At 46.1% G+C, this 23717-nt stretch overlaps 1 protein-coding gene and 1 long non-coding RNA gene across 3 annotated transcripts in view; both read left to right on the plus strand.

Moving 5' to 3' along the window:
• The first annotated feature begins 647 nt into the window (after positions 1-647).
• DUSP1 (dual specificity phosphatase 1) lies at positions 648-3636 on the plus strand. Its single transcript, XM_019506411.1, has 4 exons — positions 648-1084; positions 1250-1398; positions 1515-1734; positions 2567-3636. Exons 1-4 carry the CDS (start codon positions 649-651, stop codon positions 2935-2937), a joined length of 1176 nt encoding a protein of 391 aa, XP_019361956.1. The 5' UTR covers position 648; the 3' UTR covers positions 2938-3636.
• Positions 3637-4357: 721 nt separating this feature from the next.
• The window catches only part of LOC109290042, a 25613-nt gene continuing 6253 nt past the window's right edge, over positions 4358-23717 (plus strand). Inside the window, exons 1-3 of one of the 2 annotated variants that reach the window (XR_002095499.1) lie at positions 4358-4427; positions 9074-9199; positions 20354-22329. This is a non-coding gene — a long non-coding RNA (uncharacterized LOC109290042). Of the gene's footprint in view, positions 4428-9073; positions 9200-20353; positions 22330-23717 lie in introns of those variants that run through there. The other variant, XR_002095500.1, reaches the window with a different exon arrangement.

The raw sequence follows: 23717 nt of genomic DNA on the forward strand, positions 1-23717 counted from the left end.
CACACACACTTTCCATTAACACACACACCCTTTCCATTAAGAAACCCACCCACCCACACACACACCCTTTCCATTAAGAAACCCAGGCCTCCCCTTACAATAAACGCACCCAATGCCCTCTAAAAACTTTTTTTTTAATCATTTTATTAGAAACCAGACAATATCAAACAGATTAAAAAAGGACCGCAACTGAGGCCTCACAAAGGCAGCAGACAGCAGAGTGGCAGGAGGCAGGTGGGGGAGCTCATAGCACAGGGGGGCAGGGGCTGTCGCGCTCCCCTCACACCAGGGGGGCAGTGAGTGTTTCTGGCGCAGGTGAGAGACACCCCTAAGCAGCCCTGCTCTCCCGTCGCCCCCAGAGCCCACACGGCGCCGCCCTGGCCTGCCCCCAGCCCCGGGCAGCGCTGCCATGTGCCCCGGCTCGCAGGGAACACCGGGACCGCAAGCCGCCGCTCAGCAGGGGCCAGCACCGCCTGCCAATGACGTCAGTGCTGCTGGCGGGGCGGGGCGGGGCGCGCAGGACTGGCCCCGCGCCAAAGTGACGTCGCCACCCCAGGGGCGGTCACCTGGGCCGGGCCTCATTCATAACTAAAACGAGGCGGGGCGGCGGCGGCTATATAAGGCAGCGGCGGCGGGCCTGTCACACATATGCACACGAAAGCACACGCGGTACACGCAGTGTCACGGAGCTATCCTGGGGTTGGAGCGATGGTAAATATGGACGTGTGCGCCCTGGAGTGCGCGGCGCTGCGGGAGCTGCTGCAGGAGGGCGCGGCGCCGTGCCTGGTGCTGGACTGCCGCTCCTTCTTCGCCTTCAGCTCCTCGCACATCCTGGGCTCGGCCAACGTGCGCTTCAGTACCATCGTGCGGCGCCGCGCCAAGGGCGCCATGGGGCTGGAGCACATCGTGCCCAACGAGGAGCTGCGCGCCCGCCTGCTGCGCGGACACTACCGCGCCGTAGTGCTGCTGGACGAGCGCAGCGCCGAGCTGGAGCTGGAGCGGCCGGCGCGGGACAGCACCCTGCTGCTGGCTGCCAGCGCCTTGTGCCGCGAGGTCCGCGGCACTCGCGTCTGCTTCCTCAAGGGTGAGCGCCGCCCGCGGGGTCGGGGCAGGAGGACGCGGCTCCCTATCCCCCCTGCCAGGGGGGATCGGGACAAAACTGAGGGTACAGCCCAGCCTGGCAACCCCAGGCATCTCAGTACCGACTTGATCCTAAACCAGCTTCTCTCTTTTTCTTTCCCCACGGCAGGAGGGTACGAAGCCTTCTCTTCCGCCTGCTCTGAGCTGTGCACCAAGCCATCGCCTCCCACGGGCCTCAGCCTGCCCCTGAGTGCCAGCAGCGTGCCCGACAGCGCCGACTCGGGCTGCAGCTCGTGTGGCACCCCGCTGTACGACCAGGTGGGTAGGACGGGGGCGGTGGGGGGAGAAAGCAAATCGGATCGCAAGGGGGGGAGAAGCTGTTGGACATCACGGAATGCAATGATCTGATCGTTTGTCCCCATCTCTCCTCTCAGGGTGGCCCTGTGGAAATCCTGCCATTCCTCTACTTGGGTAGTGCCTACCACGCCTCCAGAAGGGACATGCTGGATGCCTTGGGGATCACGGCGTTAATCAATGTCTCGGCTAACTGCCCCAACCACTTTGAGGGGCACTACCAATACAAGAGCATCCCAGTGGAGGACAACCACAAGGCGGACATCAGCTCCTGGTTTAACGAAGCCATTGATTTCATAGGTAAATGAGCTCTCCCCGGCGTCTGTGCTTCTAAGTGCTGAGCAGGCATTACCCTTGTGGCAGAAAACTTGGATGAGCTCCCCCAATTGGGTTTAAATTTAAGATGCATCATGTTGTTTCCTCAGGAATTAAAATAAAGAAAATCAGCAGCTATCCCTTATGGGTACTCCCTGAAGGCTGTATTACTGAGAGCCAAGGATCTTTAAAGCAGCAGTTCTCAACCTTTTTTTTTGTTTTTGTACCAGGACCCATTTGTAAACATCAGTAGCCAGTCCTGATGCAATGCCCCCTCCCCACAGTATGCGGGGCAGGGGTTGGGTGGGTGTAAGGCATGGGGAGCCCCAAGCAGCCCCTTTCAGGCTGGAACTCTGCCTGCCTGCAAAGGAAAAGCCACGGCTTCCCACATTTTTTCTCCTTTTTAAAGGAGGATTCCTTTTTAAAGTTGTATGATCTTTTCATACGTTCTAGCGATCCACTTTTGGGTCATGACCCAAAGGTAGAGAAGTGCTGCCTTAGAGGATCCTGAAGGTTGTTTGCTTTCTGTACCATGTTATCTGATTCAGCCTGTGAAATTTAGTCTGCATCCACTGATGGGAATTTAATATCTGTGGGCAAAGGAAACTGTTCGTATGAATTGATTCAGAGTTTTTTAGAATCAAAACCTTTGCTATCTGCCTCCCTCAGGACAGGGGTCCATTTTGTCTGCAAAAGTGCCATGGACTCCTGGAATGCTAAAGAAATAAAATATTAAATAGAAGTACAATAGTATGAAATAGCAAGATGTGTTTCTGTAGCATGACGCAGGCATTTAAATGAATCATTTGTATTTCAGACTCTGTTAAAAATGATGGTGGAAGGGTATTTGTGCACTGCCAAGCTGGCATCTCCCGATCAGCAACCATCTGCCTCGCTTATCTCATGCGGACCAACAGAGTCAAACTGGATGAAGCCTTTGAGTTTGTAAAACAGAGGAGAAGCATAATTTCCCCAAACTTCAGCTTCATGGGCCAGTTGCTGCAGTTTGAGTCCCAGGTCCTAGCCCCAAACTGCTCAGCAGAAGCTGGAAGCCCAGCCATGTCTGTATTGGACAGAGGGACATCGACAACCACAGTCTTCAATTTCCCTGTCTCCATCCCTGTACATGCATCATCCAGTGCTTTAAGCTATCTTCAGAGCCCCATCACCACTTCTCCCAGCTGCTGAAAGGCAGATAAGAACTTGCTCAGAACTCAGACTTGACCCTTGTTATTTAAAAAGTGCAATAACTCTGGGGACAGTGTCATCGGTCATTTTCATTCTCATTGTGTTCATCCATCATTCAGAACAACACATTATTACTAATCGGGAGGAGCTTATCTGGCTCCAGAGAGCTAGGTTCATTCTGACTCGACTGACAATTTTTTGACCAAATCTGGATGTCTACCAAGAAGTTAAAAGGACATTGCTTCCTTCTATTCCATCTTTGTCTTCTGTCAGTTTTAAACCTAGTCTGTGTTAAGTAGCATATTCACCAGTATTTCCATTCCTGGACATTCAAAGCAAGTGACACTGTCCCTTTTTATACAAGTCCTATTATTTATTTATTTTTTATGTAAATGTATTGTCTCTGCCTTCACAAGCCTGAAGCTTCATTTCTAGAGAAACCAAATACCTCAGTATTTTTTTTTTTTTTTTTGGTACTGTAATCCTGTAAATACATCTTAAACAGTTCCCACTTCCTAAGCACTGACGTGAGAGCACCAGATGAGTGCTTTTTTGAGTTGCCAAGGGTTGTATGTTTGCTGATTTTTATTTATGATGTGAAATAATATATTTCTTCTTATGAAGACATAGTTTTGCTATACAATTACTACTTTTTATACAAACAGAATAAATTATGATATTTCTATTGAAATCTTCAAACTATTATTCTATGTATTTCTTTGCCCTATGCTGAAACCTTTTCTAGGATGTCTCCCAGAGGGGGCTACAGGCTACCACACAGTAGAAAAATCCTGGGTTCTCTTCCTGCTGTTCAACTCTGACCTCAGGCAAGTCATTCAACCTCCTCATCTCAATCAACACAGCTGGAAAAATGGTTGTGAAAAGTTTATGCTAGCTAGATTCTGCTTTTGAGCTAAACTATGGACTAATACAAACACAAGGCCTGTGGTTCAGTTATTGGTGTAAGACTTTATTACTGCTTCATTAGGGCAATTTAAGTCTGATTCTCAGCTACATAAATTGATGTTGGTCTTATTGATGTCCACATAACTATACCTGTTTACACCAGCAGAGAATTTGACAACTGGCTAACCTACCATGAACAAAAATAGGTCTCTTCTGACCAGGGCTTCTTTACTTAGTCTTGAAGATGTTAAGAATAAGTCTAAAAATTGGCCTGCTCCTGACAGCGTCCCATGTTCATAATACATGCCCCTAGCAGTCTGGTAATTTTTTAATTATTTTCATTCCCCAAGTGTTCCTATTTGCTGCTCAACATTATCTCTGGTACCCCAGATAAGATGCCATATTCACAACACATTGTAAACAAATCTTGGCATGTCAACATCAGTACAAAGAAACTGCACTGTGTTGAAAGCAGACATCTTATTTCTCACATGGCATCAAATTCTTTTTGCTCCAGGTTTTGAAAAAAATATTGACTTTGACCCATCTCCATCAACCCAGCGGAAAAATGGGGTTGAGAAAAGGTAAGGACCTCACTATATTTTACTTCAAAGCTAAGCTTTGCATGAATATTCAGAATTTACAGTGAGGTAACTAAGACCACAGTGTATTCTACTTTTATGTATAGTGTAACAAAGAAAAGGAGGAGCTAATCAAAATATCTGCCTCCCCCCAAGGTAAAATGTGACTATAATAGACAATGAAGTGATATGAGGTCAGCTAGCACCTACTGGGTGGTGTTGGAAATGTTCTGACAATTATTGTTTTACTATCCATGTGCCAGCTGAAGCTGTTGGCAGAGGGTGGGTACAGCCGTGACCTCACCTCCATCCCTCCATATGTGGGGTTATTAATATTGCTTACAATGCTAGTCTTGTGCTGTAGAGAATGCCACAGCTACAAATGTGACTTACCCACCCGGAAGGGCATAGGCAAGGCAGGCTCTGTGTTAAAATTCAGCGTATCAAATCCTACTCTTGGATAGCTGTATGGTCCTAGAGGCACAGTAGGGTAGGGTTTCACCCTGAATATCCACCTGAAGTGAAGTAACTTATCTATAAAGAAGGCTCTAGAGCCCAGCATTTATATATGTGCTTTTGTGAAGTACAAGCTGCTGTTTACCCCACAACCATTGCCAAGCCAGACCCTATGCAGGGTATTGCTGTGTAGAGTCCTGTGAGACCCCTGAAGTGTTAATGGCGGTGTTAAAAATCTAGTACTGCTCCCCTGGGAGAAGGTGTCCTTGAACGTTCACATGATGCACTGCTGTGTCTGAAACTCAGGTGAAACAGCTCTGTCATCAGTATCCTACATAGGCATTCAGCAAGCCACAACCTGATCCCAAGGGACACAAATAGAATAGCAAAAGGGAAGTTAAAATCCCTGCTCACCAAGAACTGAAGAGCCCCTTCCTCTCCTAAAATTCATTGCATAGGTGAGACTCGACTGATATCAAATAATCTTCCCCCACTCTGCAAACCCTAGAGGGCTCCCAGCCCCCTTTCCTTTTTGCACAGACATTCTCTTGGCAGGTATTGTTGTTCCATGGATTTATGCCCAGTGGTGTGTTTCCTATAATATGAGTAAAGCTATTTCTGAATACATGAGTCTCTTTATACCTGCAGAGCAAAGCTTGTTGTGTGGAAAAATACAACCTTGGCAGCCCCAGTCATGGAACTAACGATAATAATAATAATAAAAAAACCTGCCCGTTGATCACAATTCAAACAGAATTTCACTTCCTGTCATCTGGGAAGGCTTGTTTATGTGTTACTTAAAACAATGAAACTCAGTACCTGAGAGGCAACCCATTTTTATAAACTTAAACAGGCTCTTGACAGAGGGGCACAAATAGGGAGCTGCTTTGACAAAAATCACTTTCCTAAAAACAAGCCAATTTCAGCTAGTTCAAACTCCCTCTGCAAGGTGCAAACATAATTCTGTGCTTGTAATCTCCTTTGGCACCCCTGGCCCAAGTAAAGCTGGGATCCCAGTGTGCTACGTGGTCTACAGCTACAGCCAAAGCATAGCTGCGTGGCTGTGCATGCTGAGCAGGGGCAGTGAATGGGGTGGCAGCCAGGCCAGCAGCATGGGGGATTGCTACTTCTGCATCTTGCTCCACTCCCCCCACAATAGTTATGGTCCTGGGTACAGAGAAGTATACAGGCCTACCATGAAGAGTCTAGAGTCCAAAAAGAAGGGGAAAAGAAAGGGATGACTTGCGGACAGAATGGAAAGTGCTATCAGCTGTTATTTTAGCACCACAATTTGGGGGGAGAGGGAGGAGTATGTAGTGGGATTTACTTGAGAGAAGCTTTGTTAAAAAGAAAGGCAAGGAATGGAGGAAACCTCCAGGGCACATGCAAAGATGAGGGGAGGCAGTTTGTAGAGCAGGCATGGATGGAAGCTGAGCTGAAGAGGTGGTGAGACAGACGATATCAAGGCTTGGGGCAAACACAGGGCAGAGAAAGACAGTCTTACCCATATAATTCGCACTGTTATTTTCAGGGGGCTAACATGGCTAACTACATTTCTCTGTCTTCTGGGGAGGAAGCCTACGTGGTTTAAATATCTGTTTACTCTAAATGCTCAGGCTTGTCTTTTCCCTTCTGCTCTCTGGTATATGTTCTTTAGGGTTTGCATTGGCATTTGCTCAGGACGCCCAACACGCTCTTTCTGTAGCTTTGACAGCCACCTTCCACTGACCTTCACAGTCTGTGGCTACACTCTGAGGTGGTTTAGGGCCATGTACCAGGCCTTTACCTCCATAGTGAGGAAGGCATAAAACTGAAGTGTGTGCCTTTAAGATTATATAAAGTTGTAATTACACAGTTGCCTACATCCCCATGGAAACCACTAGGAGTTTCCCTTTTGTGAGGAAGACAGTAACATCACTTCCTGTTGCTGGCAAACTAATTTGTCAGTGATAAAAGGCATGTTTAGTGTTCGCAGGAGCTGGCTCCGGGCTTTGTTGGTTGCCAAGCAGGGAAGCACACTCACCTACCCCAAAACCAAACAATGGCTATTGTCTGTACTTCAGAGGGGACCTCACTAAGATATAGGGAAATGTATGCAGGACCTGGAATGTAATAATGGAAGGATGGTGCTCAAATGTATATGTAAGTAGAGGCTATATATAACACAGCACATACATTCAACACAATAGGAACACAGCACACCACCAACAGCACGACAGAAAGCACACAATTTCACAACCAACATGTGCACCTAGCATGTAATGCCAACACTCAGTTGCACACGTTGCAAAAAAACTGCATATACGCACAAAAACATATAAAACAGTGCGCAAACAACCTACACAATGTACCTAACTGTCATGTGATAAATACTTGCAGAGCCCTGGATTAGATGCATGTGGGGTAATTCCTCTGTCACAAAGCTCCTGCCTTCCTTTTGCAATCAGCACTTTTGAAAGTCACTGAGTGAATTAGTTCAGGGACTATTCTACGTAAGCTGTCCTTGGGACAAGCCCAGCAGAAGCCATCAAGTTGTTATGCCATCAGGTAATTGCTGGAGAGGGAAATTGCATAATGATCACACATCAGGCAAATCTAGTTCTTTCGGTTACCACCTGTCCTATCCTCTGTTTGTCTTCAGGAGTGGGGCAGGTCTTTTCTGTAGGTGCCTGAGTTTGCGAATCATTTTATATTGAGTTTAAAAAACCGTCCAAGCTAAGCTAGTTTGGCTGGTTCTTTGTGCGCAGTCCTCTGAGAATGATGTAATCTGCTAGGCTGTGTTCTAGCATGTTAAAAGCTGATGTGGCTGTGGCCACATTTACACCTAGTTTAAAACACATTTCCTTACCATTCCATCAAGCTTGTGACAACTCTCATGATGGATCAGTTGATTACAAGAGAGCTGTCCTCAACATGGTTAAAACATGGCTTGATGTTATGGTGTAGTTGGAACTAAACCAATATTTTTGTGTTTTCAGACTCTGCTAAAATCTATACAGCTATAGCAATAGCAAGCTATATAGTAAGCTATAGCTAACCTTCTAGGTTAGGAATATGGTTAAAATACAGTTTAGTCCCATCTATCCTGCAAGATCAATCTGGCTTTTCACTTTATTGTGGGGTAACTAGACCCCCTCAACATGACATAGAGGTATAACAAGCTTATGCACCCTGGATGGCAGTGGTGGCAGCTGGGCAAGCAGTAAGGATAGTCACCATTTTTGGGCCCCTCCCCTTTATCTTGGTGTCCTTCTTGCCCACACCTAGTTACACTTCTGACAAAACAGTTATTGCAGTGTTGATGAATCAGTGACTGAGGTTGGGCTTCAGGACACTGTAGAGATGCAGAGCTGTTGGCAAAGTCAGCCTGGTAGCTGGACCAGGTGGTTCTTGTTAATTAAAATTTGGAGCATGAAAGGCTGAAAGACTGAGACACAAGAACAGGATCAAGGACATTCAGTCCAAAGGGAAAAAGTCCTAAAGACCTGGCAGTTCATGAGGGACCTCAGGCCAGAGGCACATAAGCCAAAACCTCAGCTGTTACCAATTGACACTGCTGGTAGGAGTTCAGTAGATGCTAGGTTATACCACCTGAGGCTCAGTGTGGAGTGCAACTCCATTCCAGACCTTTGTTTTATAAAATTAAGGACATGGTGGAAGAAAGAGTGAGGTTTGGGACAATACTCATTTACATGTCAAGAAACAACAGAGAGAGTCTGCCTGGAGTCCCAGAGTATGCAGGACAACAGAGGTTAAAGGAGGGGTAGGCAACCCCCAGCACAGGTGTCAAAGCATGGCATGCAAAAGCATTTGCTTGGCATGCACACCTCGGGGTGGGTGGTGGGAAAGGGTCCAGGGCTGTGCTACCATTATGAGATCAGGCCCCTTGTGGCTCCCCTGCCATCTGCTCCTTGTATGCCAACATTTTCCAAGTCCAGGTTGTGGGTGTTTTTGGCACTCTGTCCAAAAATGTTACTAACCCTTGGGTTAAAGATGGTTTTCTTTGTGGGGTAAAGTCCATCTTAGAAGCACAGGAATACAGACCTTTGTTCAATGGGTAGTTTTGGGGCCAAGGCCCATAGGTAGGCCCTGAACTAACAGCTTTAGTGCTTGCACTGTGAAGGTGCCTTCCTCATAAAACTATTTACTAAAAACAAAACTAAGAAGGAGTCTTTGCTTTCTTTCATCTTAAGGAAAAAAAGGAAGCCTGCCCTGTTGCCTCCAAGGATGAACCTGTTCTGTGGGTCAGGATCCATTCCAAGAGCTGCCCAGTTGTCAAGTGTGACATGACAGGATAGAGATGAAGATATTCACAGGAGGTTAGTAAGACTCTTGCTCCTTCTGTGTCTGTGCCTCATTTTGGGTGACCCCTAGACCAGGCTTACACACTTTCCCAAACATTGTTGCATGAGTGAGGGACTGAGGTTAGTCTGAGATCCCCGTGAAGCTTGCTGAATTAGCTCCCTATGAAATGGGGAGTTTCCTGAATGGTTCTCTCAAGCTTTTAGATTTGCATGCATTTCCTGCTAGACAGAGAACTGAGTAGTACTGGGTTTTCCCTCTCTTGACACTGCTCACATTTGGATGAGTGGGTGAGATGAGACATGTGTTGCAGCCCACAGGTAAGTTCCAGCTCCTGCTAATGGCAGACAAGGTTCTTTGGGTAAATCCAGTATATTTTATTAGACCAACTCATTTATCCTGTATAGACAGTTCTGTGGAAATCCACAGTCTCAAGGTAGTGGGCTGTATCCCAGGGTAAAATAAAGAGATCTTCAAGGAACCAGTATAGACATTGACAGTACGAGTGTAGGAAGGGGTTTTAATAATCCACTAGGGAAATGAAGAGGATAATCTGGGAGTTCAGAAGGACTCTTAAGGGCTCTGATAGGGGATCTTAAGAAATCATTAAGGATGGAGTGCACTCCTACATGGCCTCATATTCTTCTCATTCCTGAATCATGGACCTTCCTCAACCAACACACACCATGAGATGCCAGCCAGAGGCAGATAGGCTGGGTCATCACTTACTTGATGCTCTTCTCTGCTACATCTCCTGAAGCCCTGGTTTTAATCTAATCCCCTGTTTGCCATGCTGATCTGGACCTGTCTGCCCTGTGTGAGTGGCTAGCTCCACTAGCCAACTCCTTTCCAATATCATATGACCTGTACAATGCAGAGGCTGTTGGAAAGGCCATGCAGAAAGATTTTTTCCCCACAGGATGATTACATGTTGATGTGGTCCCTGTCATTTCTGTCATCTGACATCTAAAAACAGACATCTAAAAACACAGGTTCTATAACCACACAAAAAAATATGGTATCATTTTTTTTCTAACCTGGTAAGAACTTAGTTAAATGTTATAGTGTAGGAAGTATACAATCTTCCCTGTAATCCTAAAGCTTTGGACTGTCCAGGATTTTGACCTTGTTCTAGAACCATAATTAGGTCCCATCTGTACTGTAATGTTTAATTCAGTGGCTTTCAAACTTTTTAGACTCAAGGCACCCCTTCATAGACTTGAGGTAGCCCTCCATAAGTTCAAGGCACCCCTCAGAAAATGCCAGCTCTTAGTTTTCACTCTTTTTTTGACTGCAGAAAAATAGCAGAAAAAAATTTCTGTTGCAAAAAAACTCAGAAAGACCACAACAGGTCAGAATGTTTTTAACACGGTAGAGTCCTACGTGAAAACTCAGGGTTTATTTTGTGAATTATGTTTGTACACCTAACAAAACACTGTGGCACTGGCCTTGAAAGACTCTCAAGGCACCCAGGCTGCCATGGCACCCTGGTTGAGAATCACTAGTTTAGCTGTTATGTAACAAGATGTTTGTTCATTTTTGGCAATCAAGCTCTCTGTAAATGCGTATGAATCAGGCTTTTTCAGGACTTCTGCATTTCATAAGTTGTAGCAAGAAGATTTTTTTCTAGGTACTTGCCAAAATGCATTTCTTCCTCAGTTTGCTTTTAAGCCTTGTCACAGAGTCAGTATTTGACAACTGGGTTGCAACACTAGATGTGCCTGGTTTGATGCTGGGTTTTATATGGGTTTGATGAGCATCTGCAAACATCTAGTAAACGTTTTTTGTCCTGATAGTATGTATTGTAGCTCTATAGTACTTGCACATTAGTACTTTCTTCTTTCCTTTGTCTTCTTCCACAGCAAAATCCTGATAATCATTGACATAGTTGTCTGGGGCTTTGCACTATGGAGCTCTTTAACAAATTATGTCCATAGTTTGTAATAAAGTCTGGTTTAAAAACCCACACACATGTATAATTCTCCTTGTATATAGCACATGGAATAGAAATCCAGAATTTAAAGCACCTAGTATGAATTAATGTTAGATACAAGCCAATATAAACAAACTATAGTCATAAGAGGGTGAAGTCAATACAAACTGAATAACAATTTCTGGGTTTATTCCTGATAGTTATTGATAAACTCCATTTTTTAAATCCAGGGTGTTTTGTTGTTGTTGAATTGGTTCAACTTGAAAATCAGAAGTGCTGTTGTGTTGTAATATGGTTGACTGCAGACATGGTCTATGTCCACATACACAGAGTCCCCATCTCACTCAGAGTTTCAATGTTAGTGGGTCCTGGTCAAGTTTTTTTTTTCTGTGTAAATGGCATTACTCAACTGTGTCCTTATAATGGACTTAGCCAGTTCTCTATCTTCTGAGTCTCTGTTTGAGAAGATATCTCAAAGTGTTTTTTACAGCAAGAGGAGGCAACACATATAAGAGTATCCATGGGCTTCAGCAGCAGCACAGGCCAGGAGAAGTGCTGGGGTCTTCCCAAAAGGCTCATTAGAAACCTCAGTATGTATAGACAGGCCAGCATAGTTGTGCCTGGTAAAAAGCTACAGCATGGTCAACCTAAAGCTATGTTTCCTGCTGTAATCTGCTCAGAATCCCAGTTACATAAACATAGTTCTCAGACATTTTTATTGTCCCCAGGAGCCTCTGAAAAACCCAGCTGTGTAGCATATTGTATAGAATATCAAACACTAGTTTCCACCCCTTCCTATGGATCAGGAGTGGCCTGGGGTGAGGGAGAAAGCAGCCTCCAAGAATAAAACCTGTTTTCAGTCTTGGTCTCCTGCTGTTTTCTCTCTCTTTGGATAGATTCCTCCCTCTGAGAATCAGTGGACACCTCTGCACAGAGTTAATCCCAACTTTCAGCACTTCCTCTTTCTTCTTCTTAGTTTTTTGAGACTTGTACATGGAAGCCAAAAAAAGATGGTCTTTCATAACCTCCTTTCATTCCTCTGTTTACAGCTTCCCCTTCCAAACTCTAGGGATGGTTGACGTCAGGGGCCTACATTAGGGTGTGTTGTACTTTTATCTGGTGCTAATGCATTCCATAAGCTCTTGGAATGTGAAATTCAATGCGAGCTGGTTGGAGGAGGGAGGGGGAGAGGACTATGGAAGAGAAAGGAGAAGAGAAATAGGACATTAGCTGGGATGTAATCATGACACAGCTCAGTGGTCCCCACCTCTCCTCCATGTGCCAGCTGCCAATTGGTGCAACTGGAAGCACTTTGGTCATTTATGGCATTAACTTTGCGGCAAGCTTGCTCATTGGTAAGCCCATGTGTCTGTCCGCACAGATGGCAGAATGGCACATGGCACCCAGGGCTACATGCTGAACTATTTTTAATAGACCTGGGCTAGATCCCAAGTTTAGTTCATTCAATTCCTGGCCCAAAATAATCTTCCTGGAGGATGTGGATATTTTTCATGTGAAACGCCTGGTTTTTGGTTTCACATCAGCTACAGAGATAATCCACCCGGATAAGGACAGAGAAGAGGCACAAAAAGAGGAAAGAAGAGTTAACAGATTAGAAACATGGGAAGGTTGGTGTTCTCTGCTGTCATTAAATTGTCATTGCCAACTATACTTTCACTTCTCAGGAATTAATAAGCCCAGGTTTCATTTTACAGACTGGTGCTTTCTGAGGGCACTGGAGGGATGTGCATTTGTTTGAAACAGAACATGAGGGCAAACATTTAACAAGGGCAAAACCATGATGAACAAGGAAGATAAATTCAGAGCTGCCATGTTGCCAGCTGGCATCCCCCTTTCTGCACCCACGTCTCACTCCAAACCAACCGACTCTCAAAAGCAGCAAAATGTTGTTCCCTTACCATGGCTTCGGGGAGATACCTAAAATTATGAATAAATGGTAGTTATGTATTTATTATTTGCAGTTCAGGTAGTGTTGAGAGGCCCCAGGTGAGATGAGGGCTCCAGTGCAGTAGGTACAGAACATTCACAAAATAAGGTAGTTTTCTGCTCTGCTTCTCCTGCCACAGGGGACAGGCCAGATTTCCAGGCAACTGTCCACTGAGGGCCTAACTGGTAAATGTAGCAACCTACACTGCAAGTATAAGTTACACATGTGACTTGTACAGCAGTGAGACCCCCATTTTTTCCAGGCAGCTGTGGGTTTTGCCAATGCAACCAACATGCCTGCATTTGGGAGTGTGGCTCTGAAGTTTTTAGCATTTTCTCAGCACTGATGAAGAAGCTGCCACAGAGTCTTTAAATTAAATAATCTGAATACAGTATATTGTTTCTTGAAAGTGTCCAAGAATCCACCGTTCTTGTTTCTAAGTACTTAAATAATATTTTCAGGATAATATTTTTCAAATCTAATACAGGAGCCACTCAACACTTATAATATTGCTTATTAATGGTGCCTGAAGCACATACCCCTAAGACCCTAAGACTGAGACATGTCCAGGTAGGAAAGGTCCCCCATGCCTAACCTAGCAAGGTTTTTCTCTAAGTTGAAAAACTTGTTGTGTCCAAAAAATCTGTCCTAAAACAAGACAGGTGGCAGGTTTTCCTGTGAGATGCTGTTTTGGAGAAGAGTGTGGTCTTTTGAGACTGGAAGAAAATTTTCCACTTAGTAATTTCTGATCAGGCCTGATTTAATACTGCCTGCCTCCCTTCCAACTAACAACTAATTGCAACACTTCCCTTCCAACTAACACCAAACCACACAAGAAAGGAGTGAATAATAGAATTAGAAAGGGAATTTGCTCTGTTTGTAGGAGACCATCAAACTCAGTTTGCCAGTCTCGAGCTAGCTGACTTTTCCTTGTTGCTAATGGCAGCAGCTGTAAAGACAAACAGATTTTTAAGGCCAGAAGACACTATTTTGATTATCCAGTCTGACATCTTGCATAATACAAACCATACTTCTGACTGAATGAGAGCAGGCTTTTTAGAAAGGCATCCAGGGTAAATTATAGAAGGTGGGAGAGAGAGTGTATCATTATTTTTTTGTAGAAAGTAGGAAGTAGCTGTAGAAAGAAGAATGATCTAATGGAGAGTAGATGGCTGGGAGTTAAGACCTCTGGATTTTTCTAATAATTGTGTTTTACTTTTGTAAACCATTTCCCTCTCCATGCCTCAGCTTACTTCTCTATAGAATATAAATAATACTGCCGCTATGCCCATGTTCTGAGGGTTAATTAGTTCATGAGCATAAGATTACTTTGAGACACTTCTGTAAAGAGCAATAGAAGGGTGAAATATTGTTACCCTTGGTAAAAAGCAGAGTATGCTGTACTGGCAGAGCACAAATCCACCAGTTCATGTCTAATGGAATATGCAATAAATTTTCAAGGTGGAATTCTTTAAAGAACTCACCACTGACTTGAATTTGTTCCCATTGAAGTCAATGAGAGTTTTGCCATTTCCTTCAGTGGCAACTACTAGATCAATAATCAAAAGCAATCAATCATGCTTTTGAAAATCCAATCCATAAAGTTTTCCTGAAACCAGTGCTGGAACCCATTAGGGAAATAACTGCAAGGGGTGGGAAAATTCTGTGGTGGCTTGTTTCCAGACTTAATGATCTGATGATAACAATAAATTATAATTATCATTTGTGTTCAACTTGCAATCTATATATAAGGCTAAGGACATCAAAAGATTGTCAAAAATTGGGGGAGTAGAGAGAAACAGGTGCGAAGGAGGTGATTAGCTATCAAGTTTTTGTAGGATTCCTGACAAAGGTATGTGAAGAAGGATGGGGCAAGTAGGCTTGAAGCTGGGGTTTGTAACATGAGACCAAAGCATGTTTGTGTTGTGAAGAGAAGGAGAGTGAGAGGTCTAAGAGAAGAGTGAGGGAAGGAATGAGAGTGGGTGCTACAGAGGTTCAAGAAATGGGACAGTGTTACTGGGGCGCGTGGAAAAGTTAGACAGGGAGAACAGATGAGAAGCTTCTGTTTGTGACAAGACAGCAAGAGGAGAGGGGGTTGCAGGGAAGGCAGAGGAAGGCAAGCTGAGGGATGGAGGAAGGTCATCCTTATTTTTATCAGCTTCCTCTTGGAAAAAGTCCGTGAGATCCTGTATAGAGGGAGAAGTGGCGACAGGAAGGTGTAGAAAGGGCTTGAGGTGTGAGTCAAAGACATTTGGATTGCAGGAGTGGAGTTCAGTTAGGATAGAAAAGTAAAATTGTACAATTAGGAGAGGGCAGAACTGAAAGAGATACAGAATTTGTAGTGGAGGAAGCCAGCCCAACAATAGGATTTCTGCCACAGACATTCCACTGCACAGGAGCAGGAGCAGAAGGAGGAGATGCTGTACATGAGCTTGGGCTGGAAGTTAGCAGGTGAACCTTGTGTTGGAAGGGAAGGGTGTGAAAGCCAATGGTGAAGGGAGGTGAAGAATGGAGAAAATCAACAATCACAATAATGGGAGAAGAGGAGCAGAGGGCCTAGGACAGACAAGAAGTCATCAGTGCTGATAGACTGGATGTCACAGAAGGGCCGAGTGGCAGGGTGCTGTGGTGGGCAGCTGATAGCTGCAGTTGCATGAGACCAGGTGATGGCTGGAGAAGGGGACTCAGCAAAGGAGATAGCAGAGCTTGGTGAAGCCATTCAAATGAATGACCCTTTAGGGAAGCAAGAGAGTGGAATGCAGGACTACAGCTGGAAAGAAGATATGAGTGTCCTATACTTAGCGATGTATAGACAATCTTTCCTTACAGTCCCAGTGATCTAGGGAAGTACTGCCTGCATTTCACATACATGGAGACTGACTCCAGAGAGGTTATGACTTGCCCAAGTCCAAAGAGGAAGTCAAAGAAGGTTTAGAACATGGGGATTCCTTGCTCCTAGGCTTACGTTCAGCGTAGTACAATAGACCTTTAATAGGGAAATGATTGATTTCTGAATGGCAGGGAAGAGGGCATTGATCTCGGCTGCCAGATTATTCTTATTTCTCAGAAGCTCAGTAACATCAAGCTGTTGCTCAGGATCAAAGCCTGGGGCATGTTTGCAGGAAGCTGAAGATGGGTCAGTGGCTGAGGATGCAATTCCTGATCAGGGCATTTCTTTTGGACTGTTAAATCCCACTGAACTTGAGCTCCTTGTTGCATGTTTCCCCCAGCCCATATCCACCTGCATTGGCAATGTGAAAGACTGTATGGTTATTGAGGGTCAGTATGTTCCTGGAGCAATTGTACTTGCCTGGATATGTCTATGCTGCATCCATAGTCGATTAAGATAAATTAGCCTGTGTTGAACTCTGTGCTGCTGTGCCAAAACTGGTGCTAGTATCCCAGCTAACCAATTTAGAACCTGTTTGGGTACTGCTACATTATACTGCAGGGTAGACATACCCTTAGAGTTTCCATCTTACAGAACCTTTTTCATGGGCACTGAGGTGCTTGTGCACACTCAGTTGAGAATCAGTAAAACTGAGAGCCAGACTGCCTCCCGAAGAGCCATTTCCCCTCTCATCCCCTCTTGCAGTGTTAACAAGCTGACCGTCTCTTTGCATCTGAGTTTCTGAATTCCATGCCAACTTCTGCCTATGCCCATGGCAGGGATAAAGTCCACCACTGCTGCTTTTTTAATTGACTTCATATTTGTTTTCCCTCCTGAATGATCATATCACTCCCCTAAAAGGCTTTCTGGCCCTTAGATTCTATTAATCCTGATTCCCTACTGCCTTGTTACTTGTGCTGTGACACCTCAAGGTCAGCCGTAGACCCTAGCTGGCTGTACCATTGTGCCCAGGTAAATGACTTCACCTGGAATGAGGGAGAGGAGAATCAGGCCCATTATATAACTGCATTATCTATGGAGAGTTACTCCCATTCTGTGCCCCTCCTCCCCCAAAGTTGCCAGTGCCCTGTAGTCCATAGAATCTCTCTCCTCCAGACCTGCACCATCTTACATCTCCTGTGATGTATTTCAGGCTGGCCTGCAGCCCCCACTTGTAGTTTCAGTCCTCATTCTGCCCTCCCTCCCCTTTCCCTCCCTACCCCCACCCCACTTGAAGCCATGCTGGCTGATGACAGCTGTGCACACAACTTTGGGCCCCCTCCCAAAGACACTCCTTGTAGGGGGTGGATGGTTTGCATGTGAAATGCTTGGCTTGGTCCTTCCAGCCAGGGACGGGTGTGCAAGAAGAGCAACCTGGACGGCTCAGCCTGCTCTGCCTCCATAGCGTAGCCATTGCCAACTGTACAGTCACTTGTCAGGAATGATGGGGCCATGGTTCTGTTTACAGACATGCTCCACTGTTTGCCCTGTTGCCTGGTGGACGCTGCGGTATGTTTATCCTCTTCCCAAGTCGTGTGAGCCGCTGCTACCTCTTGCTGTGCAGTCAAACAGGGCCCAGGACACAGGGGCCTGTCAGTAATGTCCAGAGCCTTGTGCTCTATAAAAAGCCTATTGCTGTCCTACCCACTAAGTTTGCTAACCAACTGGCACAAGCTTCTGCATGAGGGAGTGACCACAGGATACACTGCCAGTGCAGGGAGCAGGAGCAATGGAGAGACCAGAGAAGAGGGTGGCTGCAGTGAGGGAGTGCCCACAACATGGGTGGTTGTACTGGGGGCAATGGAGAGGTCAGCTGCACTGGAAGAGTCCCTACAGGGACAAGAGACACAGCTGCAGTGCACTGACTTCCAGCTCTTTGGATTACTTGTGTTTGTAGCTCTCTTAAGAAAACCAGCTTATGAGGGTCTTACCATGACTCATTCCAAGCACCCAGCAGTAGTTTTCTCTCTAGACATTATTCCCCTATGAAACCATTGTCTGTTTAGTTTGTCATCTATGATGTTTTTGGTGGGCTCACAGCTGTGGGCACAGAGCACCATTCCTTCTGCCCAGTGGTGCTACAAGTGCATAGCGGCACCTGGACTTGTTCTTTGGGGCAGGAACCCCTGTTGTTTGTTCAGTGTCTGAACAAGTGGGGCCCTGTCTGGTCTGGCTTCCACTATAATGTATGAGATGATAACAGTGCAGAACTGTGCACCAGGCTCCTCCCGTAATGGGTAAAATATGGCCTTCATAGAGAAGAATGAAAGACTGTGATTTACAGAGTAACTGGGATGAATTGGCAGAAGCTGGATTCAGCTGTCAAATAAAGGGACAGGAGCTATTTACCTAGGGCAGGGGTTTTCAACCATTTTTAAGGAGTGTACCCCTTCTAGGTATACTTCTTGTGGAGTGGGGGTGGGGGGTGAAGAGGGCTTGCACACAGCAGCTCAGGGTGGTGGATGGCAACGGCTCCATGCAAGCTCCAGCCCCCTTTGTCTGGGCGGTGCCTGTGCAGCCCACAGAGGGGTGCCACTGCCCTCAGTCCCCTCCCTCCAAGCCCTGCTCCTGGGAAATGGCAGTGCGGGGTGGTGGGTGGCAGTGCTCCATCTCTGTATGCCCATGCGTACCCCCTAGCCCGTTTCAAAGTACCCCCGGGGTACACGTATCCCTGGTTGACAACCCCTGACCTAGGGCCTTGCTTACACTAGAAAGGGTTTGCTATGCCACTGTAGCAGGTGACATTGGTCTTCAATGGTTGATCATGCAAACCCATTAGTCTTGGCAGTTTCCTTATACCACCAGATGTCCAAGCAAAAGGAAAAGACCCTCCACTGACAAGACCTGCAGGATTTATACGCCAGTGCAATTGCCTCTCCTGAGAACCAGCTTGTCCTTGTTGCCGCTTGGACTGGGGGAGCAGCTGGGCTTGGGAGCTAATCGCTTTAGCTGGTAATCAGCCTAGACTGGGCAACCTGTTGCCATTGTTCCATTCATTTCCCTCATCTCCTGCTTCTGAAAGGAGGAATTGTTTATGTGGGGTCAAGAAAACAGGATCTAGCGCAAAGGAGGGTGGGAACCAGAAGGGCAGCGCAAGCTTTCCTGCCTGTGCTCCTTGCAGGGAGCTGGTGACGTTAATATCTCAGGAAGGAACACAGAGTTCCTGAAGGGAGCTGGAGACATTCCATTCATAACTGAGCAAGGATCTGGCACGTCACCCCTCTCCTCCCCCCTCACCCCCCCATCCATCACATGAGCTGGTCTCCAGGAGAGTCCCTCAGGGAGCTCCAGCTATTATTGAAACCCATTTCCATGGCAGATTTCCAGATGTACATTTCTTTTCACATGAGATGGAGAAACAAACTCCTCCCAAAAGCATTCGTCCGATGACCTCTTGCACTTGCTGTACTTTTCCAGTGTGTTTGGACCCTAGCCTCTCTGGGTATTCTAAGTGCATAGGACAGCAAAGAGGCATGCTGGTATCATCAAGACTTATCTTCACCCTTCAAGTCATAGGAAAGCAGAAAAGTGGATGTCATGGGTTCATTGACCTAAAATGCAGATAGAGTCCATGTTCCCCAGACACAGAAGGCACGTGCACCAATCCCACTGGGTGGGTGTACCTCTTGCATTTCTTATTTAGTGACTGTTGATTAAAGAGTTAGTGTCCAAGGAGTGATTTGAAAATATAAGCTGTTATATAAAAGGATTATCATCTGCCTTCTGGAAGCAATCAGCTCTCTATTATACTTCTTAGAACAGACCGCACGAGGATGTTCATCATTTTTCTGTTATAACATTCCTGTTGTTATTTTAAAGCCACAATGAAAGGAGCAGGCAGGTGAATGCCTCTTTCCAGATCTCCTTTTTGAGTCCCAAAGTGGCCTCAGGAAGTGGCAGGTTGAACCCTGCAGTACATCCTAAAAGTGCAAGAAAGCACTGCAGAATATTAGAGCAATCTATGTGTGCATACTACAGATTGATGTGGCTCCCAGCTGTCTGCAAGTTCTACCCCAGTTCCCAGGTCCTTTAGAAATATAGTGCTTGAGGCTGAAACTGAAAGTTTGGAGAGAATTAGTCACTCCTGGTACCTTAGTAACGTTGGCGAAAACCAGCCACAAACACAACAGAGATGAGCGTTTGTGCAATCCCAGCAAGACTTTGGTCAGCAGCAGCAGCCCCTACATTTCCACTTATAAAGACGGAGCTGGCAAAAGGGGTTGGAAAAAGAACAACGCTCTTAATTCAGTGGCAGTGTGAAGCGAGCCCTTGAAAAACCCTCCTGCCCCCATGCCTTAGTCTCCATATCTCAGGAAGCTGGTGCTGGGCTGGCTCACCAGGAGCAGGGCAATATGCAGAGATTTACTAATAATCCTGACATTAATGATTCCTCCCACTAGGTCGTGCCTTCCATTTCTGTGGAGCCTCCACTCCCAAGGAAGAAGATGGAAAAGACTGAAGCTTTTACCACACAGGCCTGAGTGTTGCATGCTTCTGCTACAGAGGAGGTCCATGAGATTTTGTTACAATGTGGGCCAGCCCTTTTTATTTATCACTGGCTTCTTAAGGCTAAAGACTGCACTCCTTCACAGTCCTGTACACCTTCCATCTGTGGATCTCAACACATGCTATATTCCTCAGTTGGTCCTCCAGGCCTCCTGTGAGAGGCCACGATTGCTGTTTCCATTTGGAAGAGGAAGAAGCCAAGACCCAACCAAGGTTTTAGTTGATTTGCCCACAAAGAAATGAAAATGGGTGAAGCCTCAGTCTTCTGCTTTGTCTCTTAGAAAACGTTCTGAATCGGATCCAAGCATGGCCCTTTGGACCCCCCATATCTGACCCAACTGTTCTCCATGATATCAGGAACCCTCTGCAGTTTGAACCAACTGCTGTGCTTTCTTCTGCTGGCTTTCTTGCGGTCCTGCTAGCTGGGTGCTGGGAGAGGAATGAGAGAAGCTGGCTGCTCAGCCAAACAGGAATTCAGAGGAGAAGCTCTCTCTGGAATGCTGTGGCCCATGTTAACCAGTTCCAGATTTACACAGCTCACGTCACTGCCTGAAATGAGAAATGGGCCTTGCTTAACCATGGCAAAACATAGCAACGGCACGGCAGTGCTGGCTGCAGCACAAAAACCAGTTTTTCAGGCTGTCTCAGGCTTCACAGCAGAGTAGGAGGCAAGGTTTCTGGGAACTGGGAGCTGGCTTATGGTAATGCCACCTCCACTATGAGGTTGGGATGAAAGCCCCAAACTCTTCTTGGTCTGGAGGGTCACAGACACTGGCGAGCTGGTACCTGTCCATGGTACAGGGGGTGCACCATAGAGCCTAATGCAGTCTGCCTGGGGATAGGGAAGGCCAGGGATGGGGGTAGTGGATCCACCAGAGGCTCTGTCTTCTGGGACAGGGGGCAGGAACATTGTATGGCAAGCCAAGGTTTTCAGTGCTGCTCCATGGTCCAGATCATGCTGCACCACACAGGCATGGCTTGTGAGTAGGGTGTTAGTCTCTGAACCTAGGATTTTTGGACATTCAAGGCATCTCCTGTGCCTTTTAGGGGCTTGGATGGGCCAAGGAGGGGTTACTTCTTGCCTAAACAAAAGGTCCTCCTTCAGCATTTTGGACAGGGGATTTTTATGCTGTGTGAGCTGCTTGATTGGGCTTGACAGAATCAAGTCCCTGTGAGCAGTGGGGGTGTGGCAATTTAGACCTGTATGTTACAGTGGTACCTAACTCCATAATAGGCCAAATCAAACTGGAGCTTAATATCCGGGACTGAGGAAGGTCAAATGTGGATGGTCCAGGCCCATTTCCAAAGTGAGTACAGGCAGGTGACTTTTACTCTCACCCCTTCAACCACATGTAAAATGGCACTCATCCAAGCCAGCCTCGAGATTCAGCTGTAGGTTGCCAAGGTTCCGCACATGAGTGAAGCTTAGAGAGAGGCAAAGGACCCCTTACCCTATCCAGCCTGGCTTGATCTGTGTGACTAGCTACCCTCCAGAATGAGGATGAGTTACCAGTCCATCTCATGAAGCAGTCCTTCAGGACTTAGTTCCTGTGAATCTGGGGAAGGAATTGGGACAACAGAGCAAGTGTTTACAGTTGTTTTGAGAGATGAAGGACTGAGAGGAGGAGGAGGGCATATCAGGAAATCCAAACCACCAGAATGCATCTTATCAGTCTGGAATTCTCTGCCTCCATCAGGGATATTGAGGGTATGCAACATAGTGCGCCATTCCAACCCACTGCGCAGTGTTGTACAGGGCAGGGAGAAGTTTTGAGAGATCCTGGACTGTGGATGCCCAGCCTCAGGAGCTGTGGTTGTCACCATCATGGCTTCAAATGTTATTATTAGTTATAGAAAGAGATATTACTTTTAAAAAACCACCTACATACATTGGGTCCATGGTCCAGAGAGGCCATGAAGTCCCATGGTGGTTACATGCTACAGGACACCTCGTTTCCTTTTATAAATGGCCAGCCAGTTTAGAGGCAATAACTTTCACATCAATCCCTTGGTTTTTGTATTTGGGGATAGCATAAAAGGGTGGGATGGATTGGCTTTCATCCTCCTGCTCAGCTTACATAGCACCATCACGCTTGTTCCAGCACTTCCTGTTTCCATCCTAAATAACCCAGGTTTGTCTCATCTATCATCACATGGCAACTTGAGCCCCATCCTATTAACTGTCTCTGTTGCCTTTTTTTCTAGGCTGCATTGGGCTCCTTTCTGCAAGTACCTTTAGTACCATTGGAGTGAAGTGTAATCCTGGGAGGGTTTAGTTTCAGTTTTGTGATTGTTTTGTGTCGAAGTGCCTGCCCATCCAGGTGTCCCCAAGGTACCAGGAAACGGAGGTTCAAATTATTGTAGAACTTTTAATTCAGGGAAGAACCCCATCCCATGCACACACCAGAAACCTACAGCAGTATGTAGAGGCTGAAAGGGAAGGGTCTATGGGCACCTATAGACATGCCAGACGTCTGCTCTGGTGTGTGCTAATTAGCACATGCTGGACCAGACTCAATTAGTCAAGCTTACTGGAGAGTACTAATTAGCACGCTCTAGCAGTCTCTACAATCACTTGTATTCAGCATCTCTGTGCTTCAAAGTGGTGGTAGGGATGCTTTAACTAAATCTCATGGAACGAGCTTTAGTTAAAGCATCCCTGCCACTGTTTTGAAGAGTGGGATGCTGAATACACATGATGCTGCAGGTGCTTTAGTTAGAGCTGCTCTCGGAGCCACTCTAATTAACCCACCCCCACTCCAGAGCATGTGTAAAGATGCCTTATATTTCTGCACACTGGCACAGATGGATTTCCATGCAGATTGTCATGTGCAAGAGTAGAACAATGATCCTCACTTTGTGGGTGATGATGTATTATCATAGATAGGACCCTGACCTAAAAGCCAGAAGATTTTGTTCTTATCTTTACAGTGCCTCCTACCCTTTCCCTCTTTAGACCGTAAGTTCTTTGAGGCTGGGCCTGTCTCTCACCACACATTTATCCAATGTCCAGCAAAATAGGCCCCATTTAGGATGAAAGAGACAGGAGGCAGTATTAGCAAAAATCTTCAACTGAAACAATGAATTAAGTTCCCCTTTTCATATACCAGTGTAACAGGATCCCTCTCCATGATGCCTCTGGAGCCCCCCTCAACCCTTGCCAACTTCACTGTCTTTTGAGCAATCTTCCCTTCCCCTCACCTGCCACACCTTGATGTATTTATCTTTCAGAAAAGGGGAGGCTGCCCCAGGACCTCC

Source organism: Gavialis gangeticus, unplaced genomic scaffold (genome assembly GCF_001723915.1).
Source record: "Gavialis gangeticus isolate Ggan-Ray unplaced genomic scaffold, GavGan_comp1, whole genome shotgun sequence".
Classification (NCBI taxonomy): domain Eukaryota; kingdom Metazoa; phylum Chordata; order Crocodylia; family Gavialidae; genus Gavialis; species Gavialis gangeticus.